The sequence below is a fragment of the Pipistrellus kuhlii genome, unplaced genomic scaffold (genome assembly GCF_014108245.1).
Source record: "Pipistrellus kuhlii isolate mPipKuh1 unplaced genomic scaffold, mPipKuh1.p scaffold_m20_p_2, whole genome shotgun sequence".
Classification (NCBI taxonomy): Eukaryota; Metazoa; Chordata; class Mammalia; order Chiroptera; family Vespertilionidae; genus Pipistrellus; species Pipistrellus kuhlii.
In genome coordinates, this window is record NW_023425515.1 from 16,888,430 (window position 1) to 16,903,883 (window position 15,454).

Below are 15,454 nucleotides of genomic sequence, written 5' to 3' on the forward strand. Positions count from 1 at the left end.
GAGCTGGCGACCCCGTCTGGCCGCCGAGGCCATAGCAGCCTTCTGCCGCCCCTGGGGTTTCGGAGGCGTCAGGGGCCGGAGGCGTCTGGTGAGGAGGCACGTAAACAAAGCCAGCGGCACAGAAACCGGTCGTTCCGTTTCGCGTCCTCCCTCGGAGGGAGGCCTGGGATTTCTCGGAACAAAGTGATCCTCCATCTAACCGCAGGCAGGTGGAGCCCGCCCCACGGGGAGCGCGCGCTTCCTCCTCATCGCCACCCGCTCAGTGAAGCTCGCTGACAGGGGACCCTCCGGGCCGGAGCCGCCCGGAAAGGACACGCCCCCCTCGAGGGAGCGCGCGGCCGCGAAAACACCTCTCCCGCCTCCCCCCCGCGCCTTCTCGCGAGCGCGCGCACGCGGGAGGGGGCGGGGCTCCTTCCCGGCACCCAGTGAGCGCGCGGCTCCTAAGCCCCACCCCCAACCAGGCCCCGCCCCCTCCGCCGGGGCTGTAGCGAGCAGGCGACCGGAAGCCACTTTAAAGCGGAGCTCGAGGTGACAGGCGAGCGCTAGCTGGGTCCGGAGCGAGCGCCGTCGCCGCTTTCAGCGCTCGCGGCGGCGGGATGGCTCGGGCGCCGGTCCCCGCGTCCCCAGCCTGCGACCCTTAGAGACGACCCGAGCCTGCTCTCCGCGCCGGCCCCCCGAGCGGACGTTGCCCGCGAATTGGCAGCGCCGCGCACCTCGGCTCCTGAGGGCGCCGGTTGCAGGTAAAGGACTCCGGCGGAGCTCTGAGGAGCCGGCGGGGGGACGCTGGCGGGCGAGGCAGGGGGCGCCGGTCCCGCGGCGACTCTCGAGGATCGAGGGCGATGGCTACTTAGATGGTGCTTTTTTTTTTTTTCTTCTTTTTTCTTTTTTTGTACCGAGTTCGCTCGGAGATGGAATGGGTGTACCCTTCTCAGTCACTTCGGGCCTCCGGCAGGTGTAGACACATCGGAGCGAGACCCTGAAGGGTTTCCTCAGGGTCGCGGCGTCTTCGCTGCCTGCCCGCCCGCCCGGGTCCGCGCGTGAGGGAGCGTCGGGGCGGCCTCCCCCGCGGGGGCCACTCCGCACACCGAGGAGGGAGGCGCGGCGGGTGCAGGGGAGCCTTCCGGCCGCCCCGCGTCCCGGGGGCTGCAGCCCAGAAGTTAGCTGGCTGTTTTCGGGTGAACTTGGAAGGTGCGGGGAGTCTCCGTCGCCCTCCCCGGAGAAGCGGCGGCCACTTCCCCCCCCCCCCCCCTCCCGGCGCTTCGCGGGGCGGGCGGTGCTGCGACCCATCCCCGTGAGACTCGCGGAGCGATCGTCCCCTTGGGAAGGTCGGCTGAGAGGTGAAGAAATGACTGGAAGGCCCCGGGAGTGAGTGGCTTCTGGGGTGCAGGGGATCCCGGGCTGGGGGAGGAGGCTAGACCGAGGGGTTTGGGGGTGCGGAGCTCCGAGATGCTCGGAACTCCCGGACCAAATTGGCCGAACCTGGCGGCGCCTCAGCCGCGCTGCGCCGAGTTGGCGCGGCCCCGGGTGCGGAGCTGCGCGCATCGCCGCGGCCCCAGGAGGCGTCGCTCGGACCCGTGCTCGGCGCCTCCGGAGTGTCGGGCAGCGGCGGGCCTCGGAGTCCTTAAGTTCGGAGCCCGCGGTTTCCCTTGGAGCGGGCTCGGAGCCGAGCGTGCCCGAGAAATGGGGGGCATCCGAGAGGTGTGGGGAGCAGTGGTGGTAGGTGGCCTCCTGCTGAGAGGGACCCCAGGAAGTGCCCTTCTCATCTTTTATGTGTGTGTGTGTGTGTGTGTTTGGTATGCAAACTCGTTGAGGAACTGGGTTCTGTTGACTTCCCCCACTCCAGCCACTCCTGCCGTTCTCTGCTGCTGCTGCTTCGGTTTTATGATATTTCCGAGTGTGGCTGAGGACAACAATGGGGAAAAGTTGAAGTGTGTGTGACTCAAGATTGGTTTAAGGTCTGTTTTGCCTTGATGGGGTGTGATAGGAGGGTGTGCGTGAGTGCGTGCGTGTGTGTGCATGTGTGCGTGTGTGTGCCTGCGTGTGTGTGTCTGCGTGTTTGTGTGCGTGTGTGGAGGATGGCACAGGCCGGTTTGGTGTGGAGAGGGAATACCACAATCTGTGCCAATTGTGCCTTGAGGCAAGAGCACTGAATGATGAATAATAACGCCTGGCTTGGCTGCTTTCCAGATGATTTATGTCTTCTGTCAAGTCCCTCCTTCTGCGTGAAGCTTTCCCTAACAATGGCAGCTCACGCTGAACTCTTTCTACCTTTCCCTTTTGTACTTATCACGGAGGCTAACACCTTGTGAGATGTATTTTTTTTTTAAATCATTTTTCTGAGTTTGATCATTATGTGCTTTTTACACGCAGATTCAAGAACTCAATTAGATCTTTAATATCCCATTTTTCTGGGGACTCAATTTTATTATTTTGTGTTATTGATGACCCATAAAATTTAATAGAACTAGGCACTTTAAGCTCTTTTTTTTTTTTTCCAGTTATTCAGACACACACACAAAAAATATCCTTAGTACCAACTGTTTGCATTTGTGTTAGGCACTGTAATGGGCACCTGGGTTGCATACTTGATGTAGTCATGGGTCCTTGCATCAAATATCTCTTTCAGTCTATTGGATAAGAGAGAAGAGTATTAATTGCTCATCACCAATCCTTTTCCACTCGACACAATGCCTAAATATTTTCAGAATTAATGAGTGCTAGATTATGGAGGAGATACCATTTGTCATTTTACAAAGTTTCCATGGCTTTATTCTTTGTTCCATTTCCCCCCCCAAAGGGTCTGATTCCTTGAAGAAATAACTTTTATTCACTTTCAGTAGTTCATAAGGAATCTGAAAATGTGGCTTGTGTTTATATTTATTATGTTATTTTTCACAATATTTCTTCATTTGCCTTTAAAAGTACATGTGTAACTTTTTTGAAGACAAGGACAAAGGGGTCTCTTTATGAAGTTGTGTTTGGTTTCTAAAACAGTGTGTGCTGTAGTTGTTGTTTATTTATTTTCTGTTGCTAAACAAACCCTGGTATTCCTCCTCCAACAGTGGTAATGTTTTGGAGATTGCAAAAGTAGACCCTTGATGTCTTTGGGGTTTATATTGAAACTTTCTGAATACAACAGGTCATCGTTTTGTTGTATGAACTTAACTCTTGTTTATAACAATTAGCCTATGGTAAAATTGGTTTCATTATACTTGTTTTTCCTAAAATCACAGGTGACCTTAAGTAAGGACTTAATTGAATAGATGCTTCAACAGGCTTCTGACTTTCTCCTATATAACATTTTGAGAGCCCCTATTTCTTGAGTATGTCCTCACACCTAAATTCACTCACTATTTAACTTTGAAGTTTACCCTTCATTTGATGAACTTTTTTTTTTTTAACAAAGAAACTGTTTTGTCACCTCATGAGAAAGGCAATAAATAAACAACTGTAAAAAGAACCACAGAGCAGTGAAGATGTGGTTTCCCTGCTGTCATCAGTTAGATATACTTATTTCTACCCCTCATTTCCCCCCTCCCATTCTATCCTAGACTTAGAATAAAAATTCATACCCCAGCAGAAATACAAATCATTGTATATTAAGTCCACAAATAAATTTCAAGTGCCTAAAATACTTTTTCTTTTACCTTTACCTTCTGTGGGCATAGCCATGGCTGTTCTGGAGCCTTAATTTCTTCTCAATAAAATTTAAAAAGATGAAATATAATGTAAGAGGAGTTCCTGAAGGAACTTACAGACTAAAAGTAAACATTTTGATGAATGAATGGCATTCAGTTGTCAGCTTGTAAGTGATCATCTTCTTTCCTTTCCTGGTAGGATTTTAGACTCTGAGGAGCAATTGGATCTAATCCACATTATGGAAATGGAAACCACCGAACCTGAGCCAGACTGTGTAGTACAGCCTTCCTCTCCTCCTGATGACTTTTCATGCCAAATGAGACTGTCTGAGAAGATCACGCCATTGAAGACTTGTTTTAAGAAAAAGGATCAGAAGAGATTGGGAACTGGAACCCTGAGGTCTTTGAGGCCAATATTAAACACTTTGCTAGAATCTGGCTCACTTGGTGGGGTTTTTAGATCCAGAAACCAGGATGCAGATGAGAGCAGCTTACATGAACCTATGGTGAAAAAACCCCTGGAAATCAACGCATCCTGTCCACCAGCAGAAAACAATATGCCTGTCCTGATTCCTGAGGAGACAAATGTCGGGGACCAAATACCAGAAACTCGCCCTTCTACTGATGCTCCAGAACAAGTGATTCCAATCCAGGATCACAACTTTCCATCAGAAACCATTAGTGGGACAGTGGCCGATTCTACGGCAGGGCATTTCCAGACTGCCCTTTTGCACCCAGTTTCAAGTGATGTTCCTGTTAGTCCTGACTGCATAGACAAAGTCATGGATTATGTTCCAGGGGTTTTCCAAGACAACAGTTTTACAATCCAATACATTTTGGACACCAGTGATAAGCTGAGTACCGAGCTCTTTCAGGACAAAAGTGAGGAGGCTTCCCTTGATCTTGTGTTTGAGTTGGTGAACCAGCTACAGTACCACACTCACCAAGAGAATGAAATTGAAATTTGCATGGACTTTTTGCAAGGCATGTGTATTTATGGCAGGGATTGTTTGAAACACCACACAGTCTTGCCCTATCATTGGCAGATCAAAAGGACAACTACCCAAAAGTGGCAGAGTGTATCCAATGATTCCCAGGAGCACTTGGAAAGATTTTACTGTAACCCAGAGAATGATAGGATGAGAATGAAGTATGGGTATGTATTTATAACTTCTTTAAAAAGCTGTTGTTAAATACTATCGAGAAGATAAAGAAGTTAAAACCTTAGTAGGGTTATTTCTTTTAAATAACCTAATAGGTTTTATTTTTTCCACTGTTACTCTTCTTTTTTTTTTTTTTTTTTTTAAATATATTTTATTGATTTTGTACAGAGAGAAAGGAGATAGAGAGTTAGAAACATCGATGAGAGATAGACATTGATCGGGATATGCGCGCAACCAAGGTACATGCCCTTGACCGGAATCGAACCCGGGACCTTTCAGTCCCCAAGCCAACACTCTATCCATTGAGCCAAACCGGTCTCGGCCCACTGTTACTCTTCTGCCTGTGTGTTGTACTGATTTTTCATAGTGGTTGAATGAAGGCTATTTACCTAACCAGACAATAAAGTTTTTATGATTTGAACAATTCAGAAGTTACTCTGTGCAATATGTATATGACTGAGAAGTACCTATACATTGAATGTTGTAAATCAAATACAATTTTAATCATACAGGAGAACTTGATTTTGAAAGAAAGTCCATGATGAGTCTTATGATATAAGACTCATACCTAATATGTCTAATTTTCAAGTTTTGCATATTGAGTAGCTGCTACTTTTTAAAGGAAAATAGTATTGTTCGGAGATTTTTGTGGTCCTCTTGATTTTGAATGGTACAAACTATTTTTGTGAATGATTCAGATTCTTCCAAACTTATGCATCCTGCTCAAGCATATATATATATATATATATATATATATATATATATATATATATATATATATATTTTAGTTTCCTTAAAACTTTTTGCCATTAAGATTATTTTAATTATTTTATAGGAAAAATAAATTCTACAATTCAGGGTTCTTTTTAAAAAACTGAGTCTTTTAACAATGAGTAAAGGGTATGTTTATGTTAATGGGTATCTTTTTTTCTCATTTACATAAAAACGGTTTTCTCATGTTTTCCTATGCAAGACATATAAGTAAATAATTTGGTTCTTTTAGTATGGATATCTAAGCAATATTCACTGATAGGGAACTGAAATTTCCACATCTGAATTCTTCTTTAAAGTTATTTCTCCTGTAATGTGGAAGGAGTTAAAATGTGTGATGTTAATAGTTACCGGTATTTGTGTATGACCAAGAGTAAATATTCAGATTACTTCGGGGAAAAGAGCATGTCTATACATGCTACCTGATTTGGGAGACCATGAGAGCATCCTGACTGCTTCACAGGTAATGAATAGCCTGATATGTGTGTTGTACTGGAAGCAATCATCCATATGGACAAAAACTACCCTGAGTATCCTAGACTAGAAGTCCAGGGGGAAAACTTTCTTGAGAGTCATCTTTGTTCTCAGATAAGTTGGATTACTCTCTTCAAGAGAGTCAACAAGCAAATGATGGCAGTAAACCATTTCCAAGTTGTTTAATTCTGCTAGTCTTGATGTTTGTCTTCTGTGTTATAACATAGTGCCAAAGCATTGTTGGCATTGCAGAAGCCTGGTCTTTTTTTTTTTTTAAACTGTCTTGTTCCCATTTAGTATTGGATAAGTGGTTTCTTTTTAATATTTCAGGCAGATAGTACTCAGATCTGTGTCTTTTTAACAACTATGAGACTAGAATTTTGAGATGCAAAGGGACATTTGAAGGGATGTATGGAACAAGATGAGAAACAATATGAGGCCCAGGTTTAAAGGCATTATTATGTAGAATACTCTTTGGGGTAAAAGTAAGATTATATCAAGAATATAGTTTTCCTGATCATGAATGTATTGTCTTTATAATGGAACGCATCCAAGATTCTATTTTGTGAATAGTGAAATTCTTAGATCCTGTAATAAAGCTAAATACTTTTAACTTCATATTTTAAAGCCGGCATTGGAAGACAATGTTTTCCATTTTCTTAAAACCTTTTTTAGCCGAAACCGGTTTAGCTCAGTGGTAGAGCGTCGGTCTGCGGACTGAAAGGTCCCGGGTTCGATTCCGGTCAAGGGCATGTACCTTGGTTGCGGGCACATCCCTTGTAGGGGGTGTGCAAGAGGCAACTGGTCGATGTTTCTCTCTCATCGATGATTCTAGCTCTCTATCTCTCTCCCTTTCTCTCTGTAAAAAATCAATAAAATATATTTAAAAAAACAAAAAAGACCTTTTTTAATAAGGCTTTGTCTAAAATCTCTGTTGCCCATGAGCTAGCAATTCTAATTGGTATGTAAAGGATAATTAATTTTATATTCTCTCAAAGCCACTCTATCTTTCCCATCTCCAGATTGCAAAACTGCAGAATAGTAGCCTCCTACTTCACTCTTACGAAGCACATTTCCTGTCTGCTGAGTACTTCAGCATCTGGTACATTAAGTTTCTCTCTTGTTTGAATTGGTCAGGATTATTGTCCAACACATTATGTTCTGTTATTATCAGCAAAGCAAGATGAGTATTTTGATGGAGAGAATACAGGAACTCTTAAGTCAGCAGCATCTTGGGTATTTTGTCCTTTGGTAAAATGCTGAAGATTAGACATGGATATTGTTGGATTAGTTATAAAGTAGTTGCAGTGAGTGCTTGATTTCCAAGTCAGTTTTACTGAAATAATGTTTATTTGACACTTGAGAGGAAAGGTATGAGTGAATTAATTATTGTAATTATTGCTGCTAATATTATGATAACGGTAGTAAGTTGTCCTGCCCTGATAAAAATAGCAAAGTATTAAGTTAATTATTAGTAATGTGAAGAAGGTTCTCCATGGACTACTGTAAGAAATGTTATAAGATTGTAGATAGCTAAGTGTCAAAAATTAGACTTTTGGGAAGTTGACCTGTGGTCATTGCAACCTGGTTTTCCTTGTATTCCAAAGCGATGTTGTGTTTCCTGGCAACAAGATGCAGATAACGGCATGCTGAGCCTTGCTGAGAGATTCACAAACAAGCTGGAACAGCCCAGGTTCACATGGTTACCACATTATTTGGCTAAAGCTATTAATCTCTGTGGTCAGGCCTGTAAAGCTGGTCTATCTGTGCAGATTGCACATAACCAGGAAGTGTGTGTTCAGCTGTGTATATGTCCAAGTCAGACCCCAGCAGTCTTTGGATTCAGGAAAAATGAATGACAGTTGTTAACCTCACTTGTGTTCAGTATTTTATATGACTTGATAAATCATTATTACATACTATATCTATAATATTTCATTGTGTGGAACTTGGAGAAAGTTCATAGTTCAGGGTCTGCTGTGCAGATAAAATTCTTTGTTTTTCAAATGTATTAGATTTAACAGTTAAATTAATCCAAATTAGATTTACAGGGTTCATTTTATTCTCAAGAATGAAATTGGAAAGGAAGTTGAGTTAGATAAATTCACAAGTCCATTCTGCCTCTTTAATCAAGATCTCTAGGTACTAAAAATATACTTAATAAAGAGAATTTCAATAATGTTTATTTGGCTAATTATAATGAAATTATTTTTCCAATTTTGCCTTGACCCCAAATTATGACATAATCCTACTTTTCCCCACATTCTACTTTTGTACATCTGCAGATGTTCATTGCCAACATCAACTGGAAACTAGTTGTATGTGTGAACTCCCTGTATTTACATGCTGAGGCTTCTTTTACACACAGGATGGGCTTTGGAGAATTTCCAAATTCCAAATATGAAGTTAAGAAAACAACATTGAATGTTATGTTTTCAATTAAGAAAACATAGTCTCTGACAGTTTAGGCACTCATCCTTATTAGAAAATGATACTAAATAGTTTTAAGTTTAAGTCTAAGTAGTTTTAAGAGAACCTCACTAACTGTAGAATACTGATGAGGATAATTGAAATTGTGGAGGATGTGCAAATCTCCCATTAGCAACTAAGATCGCCATTGGTTTTCACATTACATCCATTTTAAAGTGTGCCAGAAGTCTTATAGTTATTATTAACCATAAAGAAGAGGCATTCTGCAAACCTTAATTTGGGGTTAATCTGTAGATGAAAATATAGCCTGTGATTATTTCTAATTCTGAAAGTTTTGAAGCAGAGTGGGAGGGTGAAGTAAAAAGTTGCAAACCCCAACTCCAGGGTTAATTTTTCTCCAAGGACAGTGTTCTTTTCTCCTCTTTGGGAATTAAGGCATATTGATAAGAGAGGGAGTTTTACTTGATATGACTTATGCCTAGAGTGTTTGTCATAGTCTTAGTTTTGAGTGATTTTGATTGCTAATTGCTTTTAGAAGTGTGTGTGTGTGTGTGTGTGTGTATGTTTTTAATCTGTGCAGAGGGTAATAAAGATGACTTCACAGGGACTCTGTGAAAGAACACAGAATTGCATACTAATGATAATAAAGAGGATGTGATGTTCTTTTGTATATGACTTGCAGAATGGATTATCTAAAATAGAGCCAACTCCTGACTGAACTCTGCTGGAATAGTTAAATTAGCCAAGTTAGCTCTGGCCTACACAGCTGTGATGATGTATGAACTAACTCATTATGTGCTATTGATAATACTGGAGAGATGAGAACAGCTGAATCTTACTATGCCTTGTGACTTTTTGGTATTTCTTAAATATATACACAGCTGGATGAATTTGAATTTATTTTAAAAATTCCTGTCTGAGAGAGAGAGCTCCATAAGCAATAATTGTATTCGAAGTGACTTTCAAAATTTGTGCCTTGTGCTTGAAGATAAAGCAATCTAATGAATTATATTTTCTACCTCTTTATAATGCTATTTACATATGAAATAAAACTAATTGGCTTCTTTCTGTACTAATCCAGAGGAGTTACTGGGTCTGTTGAGCTATCATGGGAATCAGTAGGAATCATTCATTTATTTTCTGTGTGTGTGTGTGTGTGTTATTTTTATTTTTTATCAATCAGCAGATTAGATTTTTGTTTCCCCATTGATTTTTTTTTTTGAGAGAGAAACATCGATGTGAGAGAGAGAGAGAGAGAGAGAGAGAGAGAGAGATAGAAAGAGAGACACATCAGTTGGTTGCCTTCCACACAAACCCCAAACCGGCAACCCAGGTTTGTGCCCTTGACCAGGAATCAAACCCACGCGCCCCTTTGGTCTGAGAGGCAATGTCCTAACCACTGAGCCAAGCCAGCCAGGGCTAGATAAGACTTTTTAAAGCACCTGTCACCTTGTTTCAGGTTAGGTCAGTCTGTTCCTAATGTATTTATGGTAATGAAAATGAACTTGGCAAGAAGCAAAGACAGTTGGAGTAAATAGCTTATAAGATTATCTGGCAATCCCTAAAAATACATCATATATTATGCATTTTCTTATTGAGTTGACTATAAAGCTTTTACTTTTTGTTGTAAGTAAATGGGGAAAAGCAAGTAGTAAGTCCTTATTCTGCATATGTGTACATGCAAAAAAATGCAACTTTTGATTAATTCTGTGTCGCGTAAATCTATTTTCTATTGTTACACTAGAATTTCTAGATTTGCCATCGACCATAAAGCAAAGGTAAATCCATAAGTTCTTTCTAAGCATCTCTGATCTTAATGATTCTTCATTTTATATTGGATTTGGGGCTAATTCTAACAGGCGTCCTCAAACTTTTTAAAGTGGGGGCCAGATCACGGTCCCTCAGAGAGCTGGAGGGCCGGACTATATGAACTACTAATTCCTACTGTAACACCTCGGCTGTGCTCACTGCCCAAAAAACCTGGCGGGCCGATCAGACTCCTCTGCAGGCCATGTGGCTCGCGGGCCATAGTTTGAAGACCCCTGCAAAGGGTAAAGTAGTATGTAGCCCATACAAACCTTGTGTACTCAAAAGGAATGCTACTAAAATTCAACCATTTGAGATTATAACTGTTTTCTTATGGCCTCCCTTCTTTCTTATTCCATGATTTGAGACAACCAGATTCTCATCCTTTGTCTGATGGTAATAATTTTGATCATATTTAAATTAAGACCTAAGGTGCTCTTAATCTAGGTGAGCAACTTTTAATAATTACTAGTGTCCTGCTTGTGAGTTGCAGTTGCATTTTTGTGGAAAGAACACTCAAGTATGTGTGTATATGTTATTTTTGTAGAGGAAAAAAATAAATGTATTTTGAGTTATAAGATAACTCTTGATTATTTGTGGCCCAAGTTTCTATGAGGGTGTGTAGGTTTTGCCAGAACATCTTTGCTAAAAACAGGAGAGTTTCTCTTCTAAAATAAATCTGGGAGTCTTAAAGTGAATATGAATGATTTTGAATCATTGGAAGACACTAGAGTGCTGAGGGTTGAACCATTTTCTGTTTCATCTGGTTTTGATATTTATATAAAAGCCTAAGGGACTGTTATGACCTAGCGAGTGGAATGAACCAGAATGACCAATCGACCAGTTGCTATGATGCTCACTGACCACCAGAGGGCAGATACTCAACACAGGAGCTGCCCCCTGGTGCTCAGTGCATTCTCACAGCCAACCTCCCACAATCTCTTCCCCTGGCTGGTCCCTAACCCTGGCAGGCTGGGCTGGCCCTGATCTGCCCCATCAGTCTGGCTAACCTCCCACAATCCCTCCCTGCTGGCCAGCCAACCTCCTGTAGTCCCTCCCCTGGCCAGCAGGCCCTGATCAGCCTGTCCCCAATCAGGACTGAGTGAGATGGCCATGATCGCCAGTCAGGCCGAGGCACTCCACCTGTGCACGAATTTGTGCACTAGGCCTCTAGTTGTTAGATAATAGCTTATGGTTTTGGGCTGAACTATACTTTGTACTATAAACACAAACTGTGCAAAGGAATAAAATGGTCCTATAGTTCATCATTTCTAGGAGCAAACAAGTCACATTTTAGATATGAAGGTAATTCTTTAACGAAAACAAAATTTTCTATTCATAGACTTATGGTAGTGCTTTCTAGGGACTAAGGATTATGATATACAAACTCACCTCTGTTTAAAAACCCTGTGTTAAAACTAATCCAACCCAGTCCCTGACATATTAACTAAAAGCTTTGACTTTCCATTGTAGATTAATTTCTTGTTAATAGGGAAATTTGAAATTGCAGGGGATAGGTTGTGAAATATATTTTTTAATCTTTGGAAATAAAGGTTTTTATGTAAAATAAATAAATTATACTTATTCAATTTGGTAGTTTGTAAAGATGTATATTTGTTCTGTACAAAAGACAGTTTTGCAGTTTTGTGCTAAATATAACCAATTCTGTGATTAGTAACTCAAATTTTAGAAGTTGATATTAATAAATTTCTAATTCTGAATTTCCAATTTTTCTTGCTGACCTAATCAGTTACTGTTGCTAAGACAAGCATAGAAGGGAGTTAGCTAAGCATTCCTATTTGCAGTGTTCGGACAATAAAATGTGTCTGCCTCCTTGATCTTTCTCTGCTATATGCTATTTACTTATTGGTAACACCCACTTGACCAGAAGAGAACCTTTGCATGGTAATCACAATGAAAGGGTAAGCTCATATGTGAGTGAGAATGCCAGAATGACTGTTTCCTTTCACATGCTACAGAAACCAGTAATTTTCGAGTATGTGTGCCACAAAATGTTGTGTAAAGAGTGTATTAGAATCCCCTATGACTAAATTGTCTGAGAAAGATTTGTTCAGGAAACTTGTATTCTTTATGCAAATGGTACTGTTGCTTCTGAGCATAAGGAAGGATTTGTGAATAGTCAGAGTTGAAACAGCACTTCTCATAATGATTGGAAAAGATATTTCGTTTAAGCCACACTTACTGGAATTTATTATATTAATTTTTATTTTCTTTTTGGATTAAGAAGTTCTTAAACTGTCCCTTCTCATTTGATATATAGCCATAGAATTTGGGTGACCTTATTTGCTCTAAAATTTACCATCACTAAATAGTCAGTGAAAAATTGCTGGGGTAGGAGCCCAAAAGTGAACTTTGCTTGCAGTAGTGCATGTGCTTTCAGAATCTTGCCTGTACCCTATGATCTTCACAGCTCCTGCAGCTGATCAGGGGACAGAAAGGGCAAATGGCAAAAAATACTCTAAATAATTTCCTCCTGTGATTGGGTCTTTGGTTTTTGACAGTCACCTGGCTTCTCTCTTTCATTTTCAGGCATTAAGAGAGTAAAAATAAGCACAGGAGAAATACTAGGTTTGCCTTGAATGAGGCTAGAATATGTGAAACAGAAGAAACTTTACTTTCTTGTTTTCTGAGGTTTGGATTGTCTGAATGTTGATGCACTTCAGGAGTATTGTGTAAAGTGATCTACAGTTGATTAGCTACTAAAAAATGTAGACTCTTAAATTTGATAAAATTAAATATATTAGAGAAAGTTGGTTTTGTAGAATCCCTTTCCTCTAGGAAAAAGTTGACTGGTATAAGACTCTGTTGAAAGATTTTGTAGACATAGTTTACAAATTCTATAGACAAAAACAGCCTCTTGATAAGTTTTCTATAGGAAGTATTATTTTTCTTTCAGAAATTAGTCCAGAAATAAAATAAGCTAATAGATTGTATCTTACGAGGAGTTAGATATATATTTTATGATAATTATTTATAATTAGTATATCATTTATGTATAAGTTCTGAATTGTTTGAGCTTATTTGAAAACAGTTATTTTAAACAATTTTAACATTTATACAGTATATACCTGATTTTATAATGTGTATGTAGAAAAGTTTTATAAACAAATTTTAGCTCTCCTGTCAAATTCTATATCCATAAAATTGAATTAATTGGTTGTGTTTTGAGTACATGGCAGACGTTTTGTATTGTCTACATTGAGGTAAAATAGAAATCCCTCAGTTTAAAAATATTTCATTTAACAAAGGGTATATTTACTCACCTTTACAAAAAGCAACATCTGCATAATTTAAGGTAGTACAGGCATAGTGCAAATTATTTTAATCTGTTGTGTGCTTTCTATCTCAAATTCTTGTAGAAATTAAGTTTCACTTCATCAGGCCATGGAATCAGAGACATGTAGAAGTATTTCTTGCTTAAATTACCTTCTAGGAGTCTAAGGACATGTGATTAAACTTGGATAAAAGTTAAAGCTGCCCTGCAGGCATGGCTCAGTGGATAGGTGTGGAACTATGAACCAGGAGGTCTCGGTTTTCTATTCCCAGTCAGGGCAAATGACCAGATTTTGGACTATGATGTCTTCAGGGTGCAACATTAATCCCATGCATCCATAAATAGATAGCAGTGAGATCTTTTGAACCCAATTTTTATTCACAAAAAACTATAGGCTTATCCACGTCTTATTAGAAAGTTCTTTTATATTTTTTGCTTTGGTTCGGTAGTTTTATAATAAAAATCAAGAAAGCCCAAAAACAGTATTTTAGTAGATTATTTTTTCTTCAAGTGGATATTGTAATTTGCTTTTAGTGGTTGCATGAAGGGTACTTCAGTGTATGGTATTAAACTGTGTTATGAGTTTGCTTAGTTTCTCACATTCTTTTGGAGACTATAGAATTACAAAAGCTTAATAACAGTCCTAGCTAATTTAGTTCAGTGGATAGATTGTTGGCCTGTGGACTGAAGGGTACCGGGTTTAATTCCTGTCATGGGCACAAACTGATCCCTGGTAGGGGGTGTGCAGGAGGCAGCCAATCAGTGATTCTCATCATTAATGTTTCAATCTCTCTCTCCCTATTTCCCTCTCCCTTCCACTCTAAATCAATTTTTTAAAAAGTATTTTTAAAAAAGACAACAACAACAAAAATACAAGGCATCCTTTCATTTAGTAAACCTACCTGCCTTTCATTTTTTTTTTCTGTCTTATTCTCATTATTTCTTCACTGTGTTCACTTCTAAAATGACTTTAAGATCATCGATTAGTTGTCTAACACTTACATGTCTAATAGTTTGTAAGTCAGACACAGATAAATGTGATTCTAGATTCCACTCACTAACTGGCTTCATTCTCATTCACCTATTTCTAAGATGTCCCAGAAGGGACCAAAGGAGCAGCACACACAGTCAGAATTTTGCTTTTTGATAATCTCTGTATAAGAGTTGTTTCTTAAAGTGGAGAATATTTTTACCTACCCAAAATCTTTTGAGGCATTTAGAACCATAATATAAATTTATGATTCAAGATGGATATTAATTATTTTACAAATTAATTATTTAGATCTAAGCCTTGATTAGGTCAGGGTCTCCTTAAATATGTGCATATTTAATTGAGAGTCAACATTTGATGTGTAGCCTACCCATAATTACTGAGGGCCATATGCATAATAATAAACTCCCAATTTTGATTTATAGGTGCATCTGTGTCTCCAGCTATTCTGGGTACAAAGGGGAAAACCCAGTTGTTACCAAGACCCCATGTCATAGTATAAAATTTAAGTATAGTACCGAAACCAGTTTGGCTCAGTGGATAGATCGTGGGCCTGCGGACTGAAAGGTCCCGGGTTCGATTCTGGTTAAGGGCATGTACCTTGGTTTCCGGCACATCTCCAGTGAGGGGTGTGCAAGAGGCAGCTGATCAATGATTCTCTCTCATCGATGTTTCTAACTCTCTTTCCCTCTCTCTTCCTCTCTGTAAAAAATCAATAAAATATATATATATTTTTAAATTTAAGTATAGAATTTTAACTTCTGGTAAATATTGAAATATATTGCTTTGTATATAAACATTTATAGGTAATTTTTATTGCCTCCTCCAATAGCTTTGTGCTATTTATTTGAGTCAGTGTTAGCAAAAAATCTTAATAACAAAATAA

At 40.1% G+C, this 15,454-nt stretch overlaps 1 protein-coding gene across 2 annotated transcripts in view; it reads left to right on the forward strand.

Annotated features, from left to right (window-relative positions):
* Nucleotides 1-501: 501 nt before the first annotated feature.
* Nucleotides 502-15,454, forward strand: part of LOC118722413 (TCDD inducible poly(ADP-ribose) polymerase) — a 29,142-nt gene continuing 14,189 nt past the window's right edge. Inside the window, exons 1-2 of one of the 2 annotated variants that reach the window (XM_045583627.1) lie at nucleotides 502-740; nucleotides 3,838-4,794. In XM_045583627.1, coding sequence (XP_045439583.1) covers nucleotides 3,878-4,794 — 917 coding nt within the window. In that variant the 5' untranslated portion in view covers nucleotides 502-740; nucleotides 3,838-3,877. Of the gene's footprint in view, nucleotides 741-3,835; nucleotides 4,795-15,454 lie in introns of those variants that run through there. The other variant, XM_036443842.2, reaches the window with a different exon arrangement.